The sequence below is a fragment of the Oncorhynchus tshawytscha genome, linkage group LG13, assembly GCF_018296145.1.
Source record: "Oncorhynchus tshawytscha isolate Ot180627B linkage group LG13, Otsh_v2.0, whole genome shotgun sequence".
NCBI lineage: Eukaryota > Metazoa > Chordata > Actinopteri > Salmoniformes > Salmonidae > Oncorhynchus > Oncorhynchus tshawytscha.
The window spans coordinates 22,256,027-22,276,026 of record NC_056441.1 but is presented as its reverse complement, the minus strand read 5'-3'; the positions used below and the strand labels follow the sequence as shown (position 1 = coordinate 22,276,026).

Sequence of the window (20,000 nt, the reverse complement as noted above, 5' to 3'; positions counted from 1 at the left end):
TACAGCCCGCCTACTGTTTGTGTGTCTGTGTAAGTAGGTGTGTGTGTGGGGGGTGTAGGTGTGTGTGTGTGTCTTTGCACTTTTGACTTTAGAACGTTCTCTGAATAAGCCTTACGGAACTTTGCCTAATTATTATTAAACCCAGGGTCTTACAAACCTCGGGGATTGGTAAAAGCTTAAATAATTGTTTAGTTATCATCATTGGGATTGAAAATTCTCGTGACACTCTTATGAACTTATCCTCTGCAGCAGAGGTAACTCTGGGTCTTCCTTTCCTGTGGCGGTCCTCATGAGAACCCGTTTCATCAAAGCGCTTGATGGTTTTTGCGACTGCACTTGAAGAAACTTTCAAAGTTGACATTTTCAGTATTGACTGACCTTCATGTCTTAAAGTAATGACGGACTGTCGTTTCTCTTTGCATATTTGAGCTGTTCTTGCCATAATATGGACTTGGTCTTTTACCAAATAGGGCCATCTTCTGTATACCATCCCTACCATGTCACAACACCACTAATTGTCTCAAACGCATTAGGAAGGGAACAAATTCCACAAATGTACTTTTTATAAAGCACACGTATTAATTGAAAGGCATTCCAGGTGACTACCTAATGAAGCTGGTTGAGAGAATGCCAAGAGTTTGCAAAGCTGTCATCAAGGCAAAGGCTGGCTACTTTGAAGAATCTCAAATATAAAATACATTTTGATTTGTTTAACACTTATTTGGTTACTACATGATTCCATGTGTGTTACTTCATAATGTTGATGTCTTCACTATTATACTACAATGTAGAAAATAGCAAAAATAAAATAAAACCCTGGAATGAGTAGGTGTTTCCAAACATTTGGCTGAAGTGTTATACATGCAAAAAATATATATTGGGGATTGGAAATTATGCAGACAATTACATTGATGGAAGCCACAATATTAAAGCTGATCTACCCCCTTAAAAAAAGGAAGAGAAGTGAGTGAGTGATTTAAATCTACAGGTTCCGAAGCAACATGCAGATAATGACACTAGTCACCAGATCACCCAGAAGTCTATCAACAATCACTCACCTTTATCAAACAGCATCCGTTTGATCTCGGCAAAGTCAGCAGGGGCCAGAATCACCTCCTGTAGCGTGCCAGGCTCATCATGGTTCTGCTCCTCCACCTCCTTAGCAATCTGCATCAGTCTGGACTGTTCTGCCAACCCTCGGGCTGGTACCACACCAAGGAAATACCACGGGTACCTCATTGTCTGGGCGTGGTGGGGAGAGACTAGCGGAGATTAGCTGATGTGTCGTGAGTGTACCTTAAATATTCATTTTTATACATATTTTTTTAACGTAGATTTGATTTCACTTTTCCAATATAAAAACAGAGCAGCAAAACAGAATTGCAGAAACAAAAGCAAAAAATAAAACAACTCATGCCATAAGGTAGGAACAGTACAATATATGAAAGCAATTATGATATTGGCTTTCACCAAGGTATACTTAATACCTGGTTTGTGAAAGCTTTCCATTTTTCCCATTTTCTTTCAAAAACTGTTTTTGTCTTAAGGCATATGTCAAACTTTCCATGGCATAGATTATTTTAATGATATTTATTTTTAGTTGTGTCATTGTTCTACAATCACCATCTAGTGTGTGTATGGTTGAGTAAGAGGTGTGTACGTGTGTGTGCCTCACCAGGTACAGCTGTCGGTGTCTGTATTTGAGGACGTGGCTGATGAGTAGAGTTTTTTCAATTTTGCTGCCACACGACACACACAGGTAGAAGGACACCTGGCCCTCACTGCAACACTCTATCATTGCACTGAGACCTACACACACACACACACACGAGAGAATGACAAAGCCCTTACAGTACTGTGGCACACACCACCGCTCGCTCACATACACACGCACAGTGAATACAGACTCACAGAGGTAGAAAGACAAAGGTACTAAACACTGTTATCTGAACACACTCCTGGGACACTGACCGACCAAAGGCAAGCTGTTGTTGACGGAGTCTCTCAAGTTCTTGGTGGGTTGAAGGGAGTTCTCTGTGGCCCCTCCTATTCGTGTCACCTCTTGGCTGTGTGCTAGGACGGTCCCCTGGTACTCCACCTCACACACACCTGAGAGAACACACACATACAATCATCTACTTCTATCACCATTGCAGTCAATTCTGTGTGTGTCTCTCGATCTCAGTCTCACCAGCCAGGTTCTGTACATCTGGGGAGAACTGGACTCTGTGTCCATACAGGGAATCTGACAGAGGAGAGGACTACAGCGGTTAATAAATACGTAATAACCCAAAAACAGAACTATGTAAGTACCAGCTTGTAATTACAACTAAGTTACTATGTCTTTGACCACACTGTGTTGTTGGTCATTCTACTGACATTGGTCAGTAGAAACTCGTGCTTCCTACCCTTTAAGGGGTCCACCTCAGGCTGGGTATGAGGATGGGGCTGAGGTTCCACCTTGGGGTCCACAGGCTCCTGTTTGACAATGACTGAAGGAAGAGGAAGAGAGGTTGAAACCTCACTGACCTCCATTGCTCTAACCAATACAGTAATTACATACTTTAAATCACTGTAAACTCTGACCAATACAGTAGCCACCAATCCAGGTAAGAGTACCATGTTGAACAATTGTAAACAATCTCATCCCTCCTCCTCTCACCTGTGTTGTCTTGGTCCAGATGTGGTTCTGAGGAGTTCTGTGGCATCCAGGCTCTTTTTGGCCCAGTGTTCTGTGGTGTCTGGAATTTTATTGGGTCAGAATTCTTTGACGTCTTGGCTCTGATTGGCTCAATGTTCTGTGGTGTCTGGTCTCTGATTGGCTCAGAATTATGTGGTGTCTTGGCTCTTATTGGCTCAGGGACCATCTCTGTTCTCTCTGAGCTCTGGCTCCACTGGGGCTGATCCGGGTTCTGATTATCTGGCCGTCTGTCTGCGGTCTGTATGCACTGGCCTGACTCCAGCTGATCTCCAGTCAGTTTACCAGCCACTGTATCTGCTGTCTGCAGGGGGTGATGGGGCTCAATCTGATCCATGGTCAGTTTATCCATCACTCTGTGGTTCTGGTCAAAGCCCTGCTCCGTTGCTGGGTCAGGACCAACTGGGGGAAAAAGCTGATGTCTGCTTGCTGTGTGTAGACACAGGGCATTCTGATTCTGTTCCTGCAGCATGTACATGGCTACACACACACACACACACACACACACACACACACACACACAAAAAAATCAGTTAGCAGATCATCAAATACAATACAATCAAATACACGGCACAAACCCACCAACGCACAGACATAGGCACACACACACCTTCGTAGAATGGAGCTGACTTCACAAGGTTATACCACATCTGATCCAGCAGCATCACCTAGGCAACACAACAGAGACAGGTACATTATGATATATGAGTCCCATTCCAGTCTGCTGTGGCATCACAGATCGACAGACAAGTGTGGTTAGAAAATCCTGTAGATTGGTCTTTTCTTACACAAATGGATAGAGGCTTAACTACCACAAAAACCAACAGAAGGCTTAAAAATAACATTTTCCCTGTCCAGAACCCTGAACCCTAACCTAAGCCTAATGTATACCTTATGTATGCAAGATACGCAAAATTATCTCCATTTTGCGTAGCTAATTGTAGTTCTTATGTTGCGTTCTGTGTAGCGTATAAATAAGCCTTAACCTTGACCACATCTACACCCTAAACCATTCAATGACCCTGTGTTGACCCGCCACTGACCCCTGAACCCGAAGGTTTCCATGTTTACCTGTGCATCTAGATCCACCTCCAGTTGTGACAGTGCTGAAGCAACCTTCCTGAGGAGCTGTGGACTCGGAGGCTGCTGCTGCTCTCTCAACCAATCACAGCGCATAGGACTATACTGGGAAAACTGTTAAGAACACATTCACATATTACACACACACACACACACACACACACACACTTTCATAGTTGCTAGTGATGTCACTCACCATGTAGCACTGCTGGTGTTGCGCGCTGATGATGTGTTCACAGATGTGTGTACTGGAGAGAGTCTCAGCACAGCTCACACACATGAAAAACGTAGCCTGGGATATACCTCTACACTCCACCACACTGCCCAGACCTGGAACACACACACACAATATTTTCCAGGTATTTTACAAACATTCCATCTCTAGAATAAATAATTTATCTCCAGGGTAACCCTGTATTTCCCACCAAAATGAGAAGTGTCATTCTGTGTCTTCAGATATTCAGTGTCTTGGCAATTTCTCCTATGGAATAGCCTTCATTTCTCAGAACAAGAATAGACTGACGAGTTTCAGAAGAAAGTTCTTTGTTTCTGGCAATTTTGAGCCTGCAATCGAACCCACAAATGACGATGCTCCGGATACTCAACTACTCTAAAGGCCAGTTTTATTGCTTCTTAATTCAGCACAACAGTTTTCAGCTGTGCTAACATAATTGCAAAAGGGTTTTCTAATGATCAAATTATAATTTTAAAATGATAAACTTGGATTAGCTAACACAACGTGCCATCGGAACTCAGGAGTGATGGTTGCTGATAATGGGCCTCTGTACGCCTATGCAGATATTCCATCAAAAATCAGCCGTTTCCAGCTACAATAGTCATTTACAACATTAACAATGTCTACACTGTATTTCTGATCAATTTGATGTTATTTACTGGACATTTTTCTTTGCTTTTCTTTCAAAAACAAGAACATTTCTAAGTGACCCCAAACTTTTGAACGGTAGTGTACATTGTAATATTGTTCTATGGTGGTATTAAACATTTTGTATTGTGGAGTGTAATAATGTAGTAGTGGTGTAATAATGTTATATGATGTACTGTTTTATCTTTTATGTAATGTAAGTGCCTTAATATGTTTGAACCCCAGGAAGAGTAGCTGCTGCGTGGCAACAGCCAATTGGGATCCTTAATAAATACAGACAAAACTATTGGTAAAGTTGAAAATGCAATGGAAACACATTGAACTTTTGATTTTTGGTCGGTACATGAAAACGTAAGCAAAAAAAAATCTGTCGCCAATTGGATGGAAACCTAGTTACTGGCTGAAAAAATAAACAGATGCACAACCAAATTTCGAAGTTGCACCTTGTGTATTTTACTATTCTAACTCTCAACATTATGTTATTTGAGAGGGAGGGTTCTTCAACATCTTAAAGAACAATCTGGCCTTAATGGCAATGTCCTCTTATAATCTCCAGAAGAGGACTGGCCACCCTTCAGAGCCTGGTTCCTCTCTAGGTTTCTGCCTTTCATGGGAGTTTTTCCTAGCCACCGTGCTTTTCCACCTGCATTGCTTGCTGTTTGAGGTTTTAGGCTGGGTTTCTGTATAGCACTTTGATATTGGCTGATGTAAAATGGGTTTATAAATACATTTGATTGATTGATGGGGCCCATAGCGGCCTGGGGCCCCAAGCGACTGCTTATGTCGCTTATGCCTGGAGCTGGCACTGTTGCAATGGTATGTAGGAGAATGTGTCGCTCGCAAACATTTCTGCTAGAATTTCATCCAGTGCTTGCATTGGCTTGAGGTAAGACTGCATCTTGCGTTGGCTTGAGCTAAGACTGTACTTACTGAAGCCCCCACTACTCTCTCTGCACTTGTCTCGCATGTGTTTGGGGTGTAGGCCTCCATGTCAGATCAATCTACTTGTCGAACCGCCTGTAGGCTACACTTTATTCTCCCCTTGCAGATTTAGCATTCTGCCTTGGTGGCATTCGTTTAAGTGAAGCTCTGCTACACATCTGACATTTTCTGAATGAATAAAAGTAGTTACCCTACTGGAAGCTCAAAAGTTGTAGACTATTTTGTTACCGTAGGCCTACTAACTGCATTTCAAGGTTGAAACTGCATGTACAGTTTCAGCATAAACAATACAATAGGCCTTTACAACAGCACATACTCTCACACACACTGAGCATTGATTGATCATGCAGATAGCAGAGAAGGATTTTGACATTGCATATAACAGTTCCATTTTAAGTAATCCTGTTCATAGCAATCATTTATTTTAATATACCCGTTTCTCGCAGTTATTTATCCAGGGAAACTGTAGTGGGTTTGGGGTGGGAAATCTCTGTAACCTGGTTCCCTGTTAAACCCTAACACACAATCGGAGAGATCACTCTACATTCTACCAAACATCTTAGATCTGGAGCACGCACGCACACACACACACACACACACACACAACTGACCTATGATCGGTTCTGTGTTGTGAAGGCCCTTCACTTTCAGGTATTTGGACAGGTGGCTGGGGCCGACAACCCTCTTTGCTGTGAGTGACACACCAGACAATCAAATCAACACCAGGTATTATTAGAGTGACACATCATTCAGCCTATAAACACCAAGTATTCCTCAGAAAAACACAGTCAATCAACACATCCATTGTCACAAGAAGCCTTCTCTCACCTGCGGGTGTGTCCGGCAGCAGATACACCTGTGGAACACTGAGCCAGCTTGCTGGGGCCTGCTCGAAGTGTGTGTGTTCACTGTGCTGATGTGTGTGTTCACTGTGCTGATGTGTGTGTTCACTGTGATGATGTGTGTGTTCTTGGTCTTCGTCCAGTTCCCCCTCAGAGTAGTCCGCCTGTCTGCCTCCCTCAGAGTAGTCCGCCTGTCTGCCTCCCTCGGAGTAGTCCGCCTGTCTGCCTCCCTCGGAGTAGTCCGCCTGTCTGCCTCCCTCGGAGTAGTCCGCCTGTCTGCCTCCCTCGGAGTAGTCCGCCTGTCTGCCTCCCTCGGAGTAGTCCGCCTGTCTGCCTCCCTCGGAGTAGTCCGCCTGTCTGCCTCCCTCGGAGTAGTCCGCCTGTCTGCCTCCCTCGGAGTAGTCCGCCTGTCTGCCTCCTCGGAGTAGTCCGCCTGTCTGCCTCCCTCGGAGTAGTCCGCCTGTCTGCCTCCCTCGGAGTAGTCCGCCTGTCTGCCTCCCTCGGAGTAGTCCGCCTGTCTGCCTCCCTCGGAGTAGTCCGCCTGTCTGCCTCCCTCGGAGTAGTCCGCCTGTCTGCCTCCCTCGGAGTAGTCCGCCTGTCTGCCTCCCTCGGAGTAGTCCGCCTGTCTGCCTCCCTCGGAGTAGTCCGCCCGTCTGCCTCCCTCGGAGTAGTCCGCCCGTCTGCCTCCCTCGGAGTAGTCCGCCCGTCTGCCTCCCTCGGAGAAGTCCGCCCGTCTGCCTCCCTCGGAGAAGTCCGCCCGTCTGCCTCCCTCGGAGAAGTCCGGTCGCCTGCCTCCCTCGGAGTAGTCCGGCCGCCTGCCTCCTCGGAGTAGTCCGCCCGCCTGCCTCCCTCGGAGTAGTCCGCCCGCCTGCCTCCTCGGAGTAGTCCGCCCGCCTGCCTCCCTCGGAGTAGTCCGCCCGCCTGCCTCCTCGGAGTAGTCCGCCCGTCTGCCTCCCTCGGAGTAGTCCGCCCGTCTGCCTCCCTCGGAGTAGTCCGCCCGTCTGCCTCTCTCCGAGCAGTCCGCCCGTCTGTCTCTCTCCGAGTAGTCCGCCCGTCTGTCTCTCTCTGAGTAGTCTGCCCGTCTGTCTCTCTCTGAGTAGTCTGCCCGTCTGTCTCTCTCAGAGTATTCTAGATGAGTCTGTCGGTTTCTCTCAGTGTATGCAGTCTGTCGGTCTGTCGCTGAGTATTCAATCTGTCTGTCTCTGCCCGAGTATTCCAGAAGAGTGTGTCTGTCTGGTATTTCTAGAAGCGTCTGTGTCTCTCTGCATTCTGGGCTCTTCCTCTCCCACCACTCTGGACTCAGAGAAGTCTCCCAGTCCTTCAAATGTGTTGAGCTCCTCAGAGCTGAGAGAGGTGCAGGAACAGGGACAGAGACAGGGGAGGGGTGTGTTGTCTTCTCTGTGGACAACGAGGGGGTGTGGGATGGTATGGAGGAAGAGAGGGAGGGTGAGGTAGATAGGACAACTGTGGAAAGAGAGGTAGAAAAGGGGTTTGAGGGAGAGAGGGAGGGGGATTGAGGAAGAGAGGGGGATAGGGTGAGGTGTAGAGAGTGGGAGAGGGATGGAAATAAGGGGTGGCTGATCCTGGAGGAACGGGAAGGTACTTGTAGGGGTTCCTGGTCTTCTCCCAAAAACACTGGGGGGGGCAGGCGAGAGAGAGAGAAGGGTGGAGAGAAAGAGTAACGTTATAACATGGCACTCAGGTAAAGAACCACACCCCTATGGACAGATAGAGATATTTATGTGGCTCACTTGAGATCTGAACCAGGAGCGTCTGGTCATTCTCCTCCTCTGATAGACTGACAGGGAGAGGACACACTCCCTCGGTCTCACGTGACTCTGCCCCACACATACCTGAGGGAGATGAAACGATGAGTGGAGACACAGCAGATGCTTTAACTTTGGTTAAGAACAGTTTCAGCTAAAATACAGCTTCAGTAGAACAGTTTCAGCCAAAGAACAGTTTCAGCTAAATAAAAGTGTCACGACTCTCCTGTGAGGATCCAAAAATCAGTTGGATCAATGTCCACTAGACCGCTCTCACCCGCAGAGGGGAGTAGGGATTGATGTAGGGGTTTATGACACCTCGTGTCCACCACGCCAATCGTAAATTGTATTCAGCAGGGAACTCTTTTTGGTGATTGGAATGTTTTTGTTACAGAGACATTTTGCGGCCCAAAAACTCTAACGTCCAAAAGTGAACACTGGGACAATATTTCTAAACAAGAGATGGTCTATGGAACATTAATGTCTATTTTGTGACAATTATATAACTAAAATATTGTAACTTGAAGAGATTTCACACTGTGTATGTCAAGTTTACATCCTTTACATTGTGTAGGAAATATCAAGGATGAAGATAATATTTTTGTTAAGACAGGAATGTGATTTTAGTTTTCTAACGAGATCTTAGTTTTGATGATATGTTGCCCTTTAAGTAGCCACGCCCTGAATGAGGTCAGAGAGCTTGTCAGCGTGATGGAACCGCCCTTTTCGACCAGAGTGCTTAAAAGGACTGACTAAGAATTAACATACCATACCAGAAGATGTGAAACCGTTGTCCACACGTTGAAATGGTTAGAAACAAACTCTAAACCTCAACACTTGATGAGGAAACGCGGGGCGTTAGCTACATGTGAGAAATGGTTGAAACAACACAAAGTGAAGAAAATAAACTCAGCAGACCACATCCGAAAATGAGCAGGCTGCAGCTGTCCGTGTAAAAGTGGTTCAAACTGACTATCCACAGGAGCTAAGAACAAGTTCTGAGCTCATTGGAGACCGGACAACTAAGAAGGACATTGTGACCTCTGGTGGACAATCAGAGCATGTAGAAGCGGAAAGCCCATCAAAACCCCATTTCAAGAAGTTTTGGTTTCAACAGAGATAGATGACGAACGACGGCATTCAACGCGTAAATACATTCATTGCTTCTAATTCCAAAACGGGCGGTGGTTCGTGTGCAAGGTATATGATTAACGTGAAGACAGTCCTCGTATGTATCCATGATAAATGTCCCATTTTCCCTCGCTCTCTATTTTCCCCAACTCCTTTCTCCATCTCTGTGAAATAGGCAGTCATATGTGGTCCGTCCACTAGGGACTTTAGTCTCATGTACGTGTGTATGTGTAATCTGTGTTATTATATATTTAGTTAGTAAAGAAATAATTCAATTAATTTGTGGAGTACTGAATGACGAGCAAAGGTTTGGGTTCTTGAAGAACCAAAATCAGGTAACAATTAAACATGGTTTGTTTTAATTAACCCCTTTTTACAGTCCTGTTCCATCGCTGCAACTCCCGTACGGACTCGGGAGATGCGAAGTTTGAGATCCGTACCTCACGACCCTGCCAAGCCGCACTGCTTCTTGACACAACGACCACTTAACCCGGAAGCCATCCGCACCAATGTGTCAGATGAAACACCGTACACCTGGCGACCGTGTCAGCGTACATTGTGCCTGGCCCGCTACAGGAGCCGCTAGTCCGCGATGGGACTGGAACATCCCTGCTGGCCAAATCCACCCCTAACCCGGACGACGCTGGGCCAAATGTTATTTGTGTAGACTTTTAGTGAAATGCTTACTTACAAGCCCTTGACCAACAGTGCAGTTCAAGAAGAGTTAAGAAAATATTTAACAAGTAGAAAAAAAAGTAACACAATAAGAATAACAATATTGAGGTGATATACAGGGGGCACTGGTACAGAGTCAGTGTGCGGGGGTACAGGTTAGGTAATTTTTACATGTAGGTGGGGGTGAAGAGACTTGCATAGATAATAAACAGCAAGTAGCAGTAGTGTACAAAAAGGAGGTGGGGGGGTCAATGTAAATTGTCTGATGGCAATTTTATTAATTGTTCAGCAGTCTTATGGCTTGGGTGTAGAAGGAGCCTCTTGGTCCTAGACTTGGCGCTCTGGTTACGCTTTTTGTGCAGTAGCAGAGAAAACAGTCTACAACTTGGGTGACTGGAGTCTCACAATTTTATGGGCTTTCCTCTGACACCGCCTATTATATAGGTCCTGGATGGCAGGAAGCTTGGCCCCAGTGATATACTGGGCTGTCCGCACTACCCTCTGTAGTACCCTACGGTCAGATGCCGAGCAGTTGCCATACCAGGCGGTGATGCAACCGGTCAGGATGCTCTCGATGGTGCAGCTCTAGAACCTTTTGAGGATCTTGAGACCCATGCCAAATCTTTTCAGTCTCACGAGGGGGAAAAGGTTTTGTCGTGCCCTCTTCACTACTGTCTTGGTATGTTTGGACCATGACAGTTCGTTGGTGATGTGGACACCCACTCAACTACAGCCCTGTCAATGTTAATGGGGGCCTGTTCGGCCCGCCTTTTCCTGTAGTCCACGAGCAGCTCCTTAGTCTTGCTCACATTGAGGGAGAGGTTGTTGTCCTGGCACCACACTGCCCAGTTCTATGATCTTCTCCCTATAGGCCGTCTCATTGTTGTCGGTGATCAGGCCTACCACTATCGTGTCATGAGCAAACTTTATGATGGTGTTCGAGTCATGTTTGGCAACACATTTGTGGGTGAACAAGGAATACAGGAGGGGAGTAAGTACACACCCCTGAGGGGCTCTAGTATTAAGGATCAGCGTGGCAGACGTGTTGTTGCCTACTCTTACCACCTGGGGACGGCCCGTCAGGAAGTCCAGGATCCAGAAGGAGGTGTTTAGTCCCAGAGTCCTTAGCTTAGTGATGAGCTTTGTGGGCACAATGGTGTTGAACGCTGAGCTGTAGTCAATGAACAGCATTCTCACATAGGTGTTCCTTTTGTCCAGGTGAGAAAGGGCAGTGTGGAGTGCGATTGAGATTGCATCATCTGTGGATCTGTTGGGGCGGTATTTGAATTGGAATGGGTCTTGGGTGTCCGGGAGGATGCTGTTGATGTGAGCCATGACCAGCCTTTCAATGCACTTGATGGCTACTGACGTGAGTGCCAAGGGGCGGTAATCATTTAGGCAGGTTACCTTCGCGTCCTTGGGCACGGGGACTATGGTGGTCTGCTTGAAACATGTAGATATTACAGACTCGGCCAGGGAGATGTTGAAAATGTCAGTGAAGACACTTGCCAGTTGGTCCGGGCATGCTTTGAGTACACGTCCTGGTAATCCATCTGGCCCAGCAGCTTTGTGAATGTTGACCTGTTTAAAGGTTTTGTTCACATCGGCTAAGCTACCAAGAGCGTTATCACACAGTCACCTAGGACAGCTGGTGCTCTCGTACATGCTTCAGTGTTGCTTTCCTTGAAGCGAGCATAAAAGGCTTTTAGCTCGTCTGGTTGCGCACGTCATTGGGCAGCTCACGTATGGGTTTTCCTTTGTAGTCTGTAATAGTTTTCAAGCCCTGCCACATCCGACAAGCGTCAGAGCCGGTTTAGTAGGATTCAATCTTAATTCTGTATTGACGCTTTGCTTGTTTGATGGTTTGTCGGAGGGCATAGCGGGATTTTTTCTAAGCGCTCCTTGAAAGCGGCAGTTCTAGCCTTTAGCTCGGTGCGGATGTTGCCTGTAATCCATGGGATATATACGTACAGTCATTGTGGGGATGACGTCGTCAATGCACTTATTGATGAAGCCGATGAGTGAGGTGGTGTACTCAATGCCATTGGATGAATCCCGGAACATATTCCAGTCTGTGCTAGTAAAACAGTCATGTAGTGTAGCATCCGAGTCATCTGATCACTTCCCTATTGAGCGAGTCACTGGTACTTCCTGCTTTAGTTTTTGCTTGTAAGCAGGAATCAGGAGGATAGAATTATGGTCAGATTTGTCAAATGGAGGGCGGTGGAGAGCTTTGTATGCATCTCTGTGTGTGGAGTAAAGGTGGTCTAGGATTTTTTTTCTCTGGTTGCACGTGACATACTGGTAAAAATTTGGTAAAACTGATTTAAGTTTGCCTGCATTAAAGTCCCCGCGCCACCAACAGTCATCAGATTAATTTAAATCAAGTCACAACAAAAGTTGACACCAGAATCTGTGAACCAACTTTTATGTTCTCGGCACGATTCGTAGATAATAAAGGGGCTGTGCTTTTACTGGTTGGTTCTCCTTTATGTATCTCATGCCAACACCCACACACCCTAGTGCTGCCCCCCACAGTTTCAGTACAACAGTTTCAGCTAAAGAACAGTTTCAACAACAGGAATACAACTTCAGGTGATTGACCTCAGTTTCTCCTCTAAGGAGTCAGATATTACGCGTTCTGCTGAAACCCTAGCCCCAGATGGCTTATACCTACCTTGAGCTGGACATTGGGCTGCATCGGGATTGGACAAGGGAGCTGTCTGTCTCAGATCCTCTGGGTTGTGATTGGTCGAGGGAGCTGTGTGTCTCAGATCGCATGGCTCTTGTTGCCGTCTGATGATGGCTTGCAGTTTACTGACACCTGTGGATCAAGACCACAATAACAACCATATATCAACCACAGTAATTAAAAGAAAGATGAACCCATTTAGAATGTTATTTTGTTCATCTCTGAGCGATGTTCTATCGATTCCTGGGGTCATTTCATGTGTATCTGAACTATTGCAGTTCACGCAGGCAGAAATACAACTTGTCATACCGGTTGTATTTCTGCCTGCTTGAAAGGCAATAGCCCAGATACATATGAAAACATGACCCCTCAAACCGATACAACATCGCCCAGAAATGCACAAAAAACAATATAATTTTCAAAATGGGTGGATTTTTCCTCTGTCCAAGCTTACCTTCCTCCACAGGAAAGGACAACAGCTCTTTGTACTCATCAGCTTCCACTTCTACCTTCTGTTACACAGAGAGAGAACATCAGCAAATGTGAGTTTGGTGCTAGAAGAGCGTGTGAGTTTGGTGCTAGTAAAGTGTGTGAGTTTGGTGCTAATATGAGTTTGGTGCTAGTAAAGTGTGTGAGTTTGGTGCTAATATGAGTTTGGTGCTAGTAAAGTGTGTGAGTTTGGTGCTAGAAGAGCGTGTGAGTTTGGTACTAGTAAAGTGTGTGAGTTTGGTGCTAATATGAGTTTGGTACTAGTAGAGCATGTGAGTTTGATGCGCTAGTAGAGCATGTGAGTTTGGGGTGCTAGTAGACCGTGTGAGTTTGGTACTAGTAAAGTGTGTGAGTTTGGTGCTAATATGAGTTTGGTACTAGTAGAGCATGTGAGTTTGGTGCGCTAGTAGAGCATGTGAGTTTGGGGTGCTAGTAGACCGTGTGAGTTTGGTACTAGTAAAGTGTGTGAGTTTGGTGCTAGTAGACCGTGTGAGTTTGGTGCTAGTAGAGCATGTGAGTTTGGGGTGCTAGCAGAGCGTGTGAGTTTGGTGCTAGTAGAGCGTGTGAGTTTGGTGCTAGTAAAGCGTGTGAGTTTGGTGCTAGCAGAGCGTGTGTTTGGTGCTAGTGTGAGTTTGTGTGTGTCTGTGGGGCCTAAAATAGTTTGAGTTTAATTTACAGGAAAGAGGCACACAATTTTCCCGTAACAGTACGCAACAGTCAACAGGGTTCATCATGCTTTGTGACACAGAGACAACCTGACTGACGCAGGAAGCAGGCCCCAACGAACGAAGCACAGACAACTTCCACCCTGACAATTGTAAACTTTCAGTGTGCGTGTTGACCTGCATGCCCATTCCTGCGTCTCTGTCGACCTTCTCCAGGTGAACGGCCATTTTGAACAGCTTCTTCTCCATCTCTACCGGGCTGGAGGTCCAACCAGGGTACTTCAACCTCTACAAAAGACAACAAGCAGAATTTAATGCATGTCAAACATCCCCCAAATAAATGGTTATTGATTGACTGTAATGATGCACACCTTACTAAATAAAAAGATAGACTTAAAAACACACACACCACATAGTTGTGTCGGTGGCTGAGGCTGGTCATGTGATCAGCAATAGCGTGTTTCATCCTGACAGAACATAGCTGACAGTAGTACTGTTTCCTTCTCCTGTGGGACACCTGGACCAGGAAGTTCACACCTACACACACACACGTATCAACACCCACGCACAGGTCTCTTCAAAATAGTATTACGGTCCAAACTTGAGATACTGTCCAAACTGAGAGACTGATGAACCAACCAACGGCAGCCTTGATAACAGGAATACTGACCAACCACAGGGTTGCTCCTCCTCTTGTTCCTCTTTTCTCCTCTAGGGGGCTGGGATGGTACTGTGGAGTCAACCGGTTCCTCTTTCACAGAGAGAGGAGGTGAGCCGTTCTGGCTCTGCTGGGCAGTCCCTGAAACACACACAAAACCATCCACAGGAGGTGAGTGTGTGTATGTTTGTGTGTGCATGTGTGTGTTTGTGTGTGCGTGCGTTCGTCTTACCTTCAGTATTGGTAGTGGTTGTGTCTCCAGCAGCAGGTTCTCTCTTTACCACCTTCATAACAGAACAGATCATATGATTGATTTATTTTTGATTGATTGGTTTATTGAGAGATTGATTGGTTGACTAATTCATTATTTGATGGAGGAGTTTGCTGTGGGTTGTCCTGTTCCCTCCTGTGTCTCCAGTTCAGTGTATTGAGGACAGTGATCAGACAGATATTGATTTTGAAGGGTTTTAACCATATAGTCTGTTAAAGGAGCAATCTGCAGTTGCTACACTACATCCATTTTTGGACTTAAAAATTAATGATATTGATTCTTGAAGAATAGAACTCATAAACACCTCATGAACACCTGCTGTACCCATCAGAACCAAAACTCTAACATGCTACCCACACCGCTCGCGTCACAAAATAAATGTACACAAATGTTATTCAATCATTACACCTACACTGACCGTGCCCGTCAACGAGCATCTGCATAGCCAGGCGCTAAAATAGAATTTGATTCTATTTGTGACGCTTGACGTGCTGCAAGTCCCGCCTCTCCCATCTCCTCATTGGTTTTTAGGAGCATATACCCACGTGGGTGATTGAACGATGAACTGAGGTCCACACTCCAGTCCAGTTGGTGGTGGTAATGCACCTTAAAGTTGGTTGCGAACCGCCATATAAACTCTGAAGAAGAAGAAAAAGCCTGAAAGAGGAGAGATTACTAGAAACTAACTAGGTTTACCTTTTTATCTGTGGATTAATTGTCGAAGTAGTGAACCTTGTGCATTTCAGGTCAAATAACAACCCAATGATTATATCCCAGGACAAATTTGCTAGAATCAGCAAGCTAGCTAGCTAAATGTCCATAAATGTTTAATGCTTTATGCTTTTTGACCTGTTCCCAAATTAATGTAGTTGGTTCAGAGTTAATTTTGATATTTCAACCTGCGTATCCTGATCGCGTCTGGTGTAGGTGGACAAAATCAACATGCGTGAGCGGTCTGGTCAGCACGTACTCCAATGTTTTTAAGCAAAATAAAGTAAACAAACATGATTAAAACCATAACTTTTGATATCATGGATGGTCAGTCCTTGTCTGTGAATTTGAGAGTGGGTACATTTCTCAAGCGCCACCCCTCAGATTTTTACCAAAACATTGGTGCGGTGAACCACTTTGTTACTGTTTCAGCTATGGATTGGCCCTTTAACCATACAGTCTGTTTAAACCATATAGTCTGTTTAAACCATATAAACCATATAGTCTGTAAAAATAAATAATAATAAAAAGTTTGTTTTAACCATAATGCAGTTTACACACCAGAAGTACCTTGAAATCCTTGTGGGTTACCCAGTATGTTAGAGGCACACCAGTCCACACTAAAGACCCTAGGGCCCTTTGCAATGTAACTGCAAGGCCTTGTGAGCCTGTTAAACCGCCATACGTTACGGTCCAAGTTGTTATCTGGGGGAACGTCAAAGTTAGAATGACTGACCCCCTTCCCCCAATACGGCAAGAAACATCTGGTATTCATTTACATTTGGTTGGTCCATCGAGATTTATGATTGTTTATGCATAGAGTCCACAGGATGCAGGGAGGCAGACTCTCCTATATACACTGCTGTTTGGTTTTATTGACGTGTATTGTTTGTATGCTTCCCAGCTTTATTAAAATCTAAAATTTTATTCAAGTGTTTGTTGTCCTCAATATCTTAAAAACCGTCAAGACTCAGAACCCTACAATTAGATGATTATAGTTATAGTTTATCGTGGGTTGTCCCGTTCCCTTTGGTGTATTCAGTTCAGTGTATTGATAAGGGCAGTGATCAAACAGATATTGATTAGATGATTATAGGTTATTAATTACCGTGAGCTGTCCTAGTCCCTCCTGTGCCTCCAGTTCTGCAGCTCTCACTCTCAGCTCCTCATGAAGAGGCCCCGCCTTCACCGTCAGCTCTGGGCTCACTGGCCAATCAGCAGCCAGCTCAGGGTACACTAGTTTCTATGACAACACAGTCCAGTGGGAAATGTCACTTACTGAGTTCAGTATGTATGGAGCTTGAACATGAAACACAAATCAGACCTGGGTCAGAAATCAGCTAGTCTTTGAAAGTACACTACATGACCAAAAGTATGTGGACACCTGCTTGTGGAACATCTCATTCCAAAATCATGGGCATTATTTTGGATTTGGTCCCCCCTTTGCTGCTATAACAGCCTCCACTCTTCTATGAAGGCTTTCCACTAGATGTTGGAACATTTCTGCGAAGACTTGCTACCATTCAGCCACAAGAGCATTAGTGAGGTCAGGCACTGATGTTTGGCGATAAGGCCTGGTTTGCAGTCGGCGTTCCAATTCATCCCAAAGGTTTTCGATGGGGTTGAGGTCAGGGCTCTGTGCAGGCCAGTAAAGTTCTCCACACTGATCTCAACAAACCATTTCTGTATGGACCTCGCTTTGTGCAAAGTTATCATGCTGAAACAGGAAAGAGCCTTCCCCAAACTCTTGCCACAAAGTTGGAAGCACAGAATCAGTCATCAGTAGTGAGTGTTGCAACCGAGGACAGACGATTTTTACGCGCTACGCACCTTCAGCACTCGTCTGTCCCGTTCTGTGAGCTTGTGTTGCCTACCACTTCGCGGATGAGTTGTTGCTGCTCCTAGACGTTTCCACTTCACAATAACAGCACTTGCATTTGACTGGGGCAGCTCTAGCAGGGCAGAAATTTTATGAACTGACTTGTTGGAAAGGTGGCATCCTAGGATGGTGCCACGTTGAAAGTCACTGAGTAAGGCCATTCTACTGCCAATGTTTGTCTATGGAGATTGCATGGCGGTGTGCTTGATTTTATAAACATGGTCAGCAACGGGTGTGGCTGAAATGTCCGAATCCATCCCATCCATGAAGGGTTGTCCACATACTTTAGTATATATAGTGTATTTGACCCAGGTCTGGACATAATGTAGTGTGTGTGTGCGTGCGTGTGTATGTAGTTTGTATGTAGTATGTGTGTGCATGTGCGTTTATGTAGTGTGTGTGCAGTCTGTAACCCACTATGTAGTGGTAGCGGTGTCGAGCAGAGATTAGGTGTCCAATGAGGGATGATGTAAACATCCTGTGAGAACAGCAGCGGCAGAGGAAGTAGTCACCATGTCTGTCTGGCAACTCTGTCAACATACTGACACCTGGAGGAGAGGGGGAGAGAGAGGAGGGAGGCAAAGAGATGAGAAACACAGATACTAATTTCTCATCAAAAGTTAACTATGAAGTGCACATTAAACAATAACACACACTTACCGATGACAGGCTGTGTCCTGGTGGAGGCATTCAGGTAGGACCACAGAGCTGTAGAGGTCATGGTGGGGTTGCTGACCTCTGACACCTGGAGTGAGGGGTCAGGGCTGACCTGGGGTGAGGGGTCAGGGGGTTTAGGGCTGACCAACAGTAGGGGGTCAGGTGAAGGGTCACCATTTATGACCTTCATTACAATGTTCAGGCCTGGAGAGACGAACCAACACCCGGTTGAAAATATTAAATTATTCACAGACAGTAGTTATAGGCAAATAGTTAAAAAAAGTCCCAGTAACATTATTATTGACTCACCAATGGCAAAGGATCTTTCTGCAACAAAATTGTAAGTGTGTGCATCCAACTCCGTTACCTACACACACACACACAAAGACAGGTAAGCGCCAACACACACATGCACACACATTAGTGATGCACGGGTTGACTCATAACCCGCGGGGTGGACGGGTTTAGGGTCATTAAATATTGTATGGATAAAGGGCGGGTTGAATAAGCAGAAAACAATTCCTTAAAAAATCCATAAATGTATCATTTACATTTTTGTCATTTAGCAGACGCTCTTCTCCAGAGACTTACAGGAGCAATTAGGGTTAAGTGCCTTGCTCAAGGGCACATTGACAGATTTTTCACCAAGTCAGCTCAGGGGTTCAAACCAGCAAACTTTCAGTTACTGCCCAACACTCTTAACCACTAGGCTACCTGAGTGTATTATTATTTCATGTGCACTTCATAGTTACCTTTTGATGAGAAATTAGTGTGTGTTTATCATCTCTCTCTTTGCCTCATTAGTGCATAAGCCTACGCTTTAGGGCCTAACTGTGTACACGCCAAATAGCCTACATGCTAATCACCAAAGGCTTTTGGGAACGGGCAGAAAAAGTTTACGTCAATCCACGGAGGCAAAAAGGACAATGTCGGAGTGAGACAATGTCGGAGTTTAATTCAATAAGAGAAAAGCTGTGAAAGGAGTGTTGAAAATAAAGAGAAGTAAGGGCCAGAAAAGTCATGTTTGAGGAAGATTTGGTGAAGTTGTAAAGGAGAATGATAGTGTGATGCGTGATGATTGTGAGGTGCTATACAAGACAGGGACTTCAAATAGGCATATTGCATGTTAAGGGAACTGTAGCCTACTGTTCAGATGGGCTAAATGGAAACTGAAATCTGGACACTGACTGTAGGTCTATAACCACTCACATAATCTTAACATTTTAAAATGCTACAATGTAGGCAACATTTTAACTCAGGAACAGGAGTTCCTTTCAGCATCGTGAGAGAATGTGAATGCTCAGTTATATACCGTCTGTAGAAGTGCTATCTTGATCAGCAACATAAAAGATAATGTGGATGAAATACTAAATAATCATTCAAACTGAAATTTTATCAGAAACACGTTGGGTTGTTTTCACAGCTTTCTATTTCCTTACCACCGGTCAAACTGATATAATTTGGACATCTTGCAAATAAAATCATTTTTACATTTTTTTTGTTATTGCATTTTCTCCACGGTGTTTAAACGTCTTTGCTTCGCAAAAAAAGATGACAGAACTTTACCGATGTCAACTAGATGGAAGCATTCATTCTATTGATTTCTGACATTCTAGTGAGCAAGGGTTTATTAGTGTTGTAGGGCAAAATATAATGACAGAGGTTGACTATCAAGATAATGTAACTCCAAGTAAATCACACTTCTGTGAAATCAAACTGTCCACTTAGGAAGCAACACTGATTGACAATAAATTTCACATGCTGTTGTGCAAATGGAATAGACAACAGGTGGAAATTATAGGCAATTAGCAAGACGCCCCCAATAAAGGAGTGGTTCTGCAGGTGGGGACCACAGACCACTTCTCAGTTCCTATGCTTCCTGGCAGATGTTTTGGTCACTTTTGAATGCTGGCGGTGCTTTCACTCTAGTGGTAGCATGAGACGGAGTCTACAACCCACAC

The 20,000-nt window shown here is 45.1% G+C and overlaps 1 protein-coding gene across 7 annotated transcripts in view; it reads right to left on the bottom strand.

Moving 5' to 3' along the window:
* Positions 1–20,000, bottom strand: part of LOC112264474 — an 89,503-nt gene that overhangs the window by 5,236 nt on the left and 64,267 nt on the right. For 5 of the 7 annotated variants that reach the window (XM_024441100.2, XM_042295368.1, XM_042295367.1 and 2 more), the window contains 23 exons: positions 18,349–18,406; positions 18,043–18,243; positions 17,800–17,930; positions 16,612–16,746; positions 14,754–14,805; positions 14,534–14,662; positions 14,273–14,400; positions 14,041–14,151; positions 13,164–13,221; positions 12,695–12,841; positions 8,197–8,298; positions 6,864–8,080; positions 6,432–6,621; positions 6,215–6,292; positions 3,975–4,108; positions 3,770–3,892; positions 3,309–3,366; positions 2,663–3,178; positions 2,409–2,492; positions 2,192–2,245; positions 1,972–2,109; positions 1,676–1,809; positions 1,059–1,242 (listed from right to left, as the gene is read on the bottom strand). In XM_024441100.2, coding sequence (XP_024296868.2) covers positions 1,059–1,242; positions 1,676–1,809; positions 1,972–2,109; positions 2,192–2,245; positions 2,409–2,492; positions 2,663–3,178; positions 3,309–3,366; positions 3,770–3,892; positions 3,975–4,108; positions 6,215–6,292; positions 6,432–6,621; positions 6,864–8,080; positions 8,197–8,298; positions 12,695–12,841; positions 13,164–13,221; positions 14,041–14,151; positions 14,273–14,400; positions 14,534–14,662; positions 14,754–14,805; positions 16,612–16,746; positions 17,800–17,930; positions 18,043–18,243; positions 18,349–18,406 — 4,162 coding nt within the window. The remainder of the gene's footprint in view (positions 1–1,058; positions 1,243–1,675; positions 1,810–1,971; positions 2,110–2,191; positions 2,246–2,408; positions 2,493–2,662; positions 3,179–3,308; positions 3,367–3,769; positions 3,893–3,974; positions 4,109–6,214; positions 6,293–6,431; positions 6,622–6,863; positions 8,081–8,196; positions 8,299–12,694; positions 12,842–13,163; positions 13,222–14,040; positions 14,152–14,272; positions 14,401–14,533; positions 14,663–14,753; positions 14,806–16,611; positions 16,747–17,799; positions 17,931–18,042; positions 18,244–18,348; positions 18,407–20,000) is intronic. The other 2 variants (XM_042295369.1, XM_042295370.1) reach the window with 2 other exon arrangements.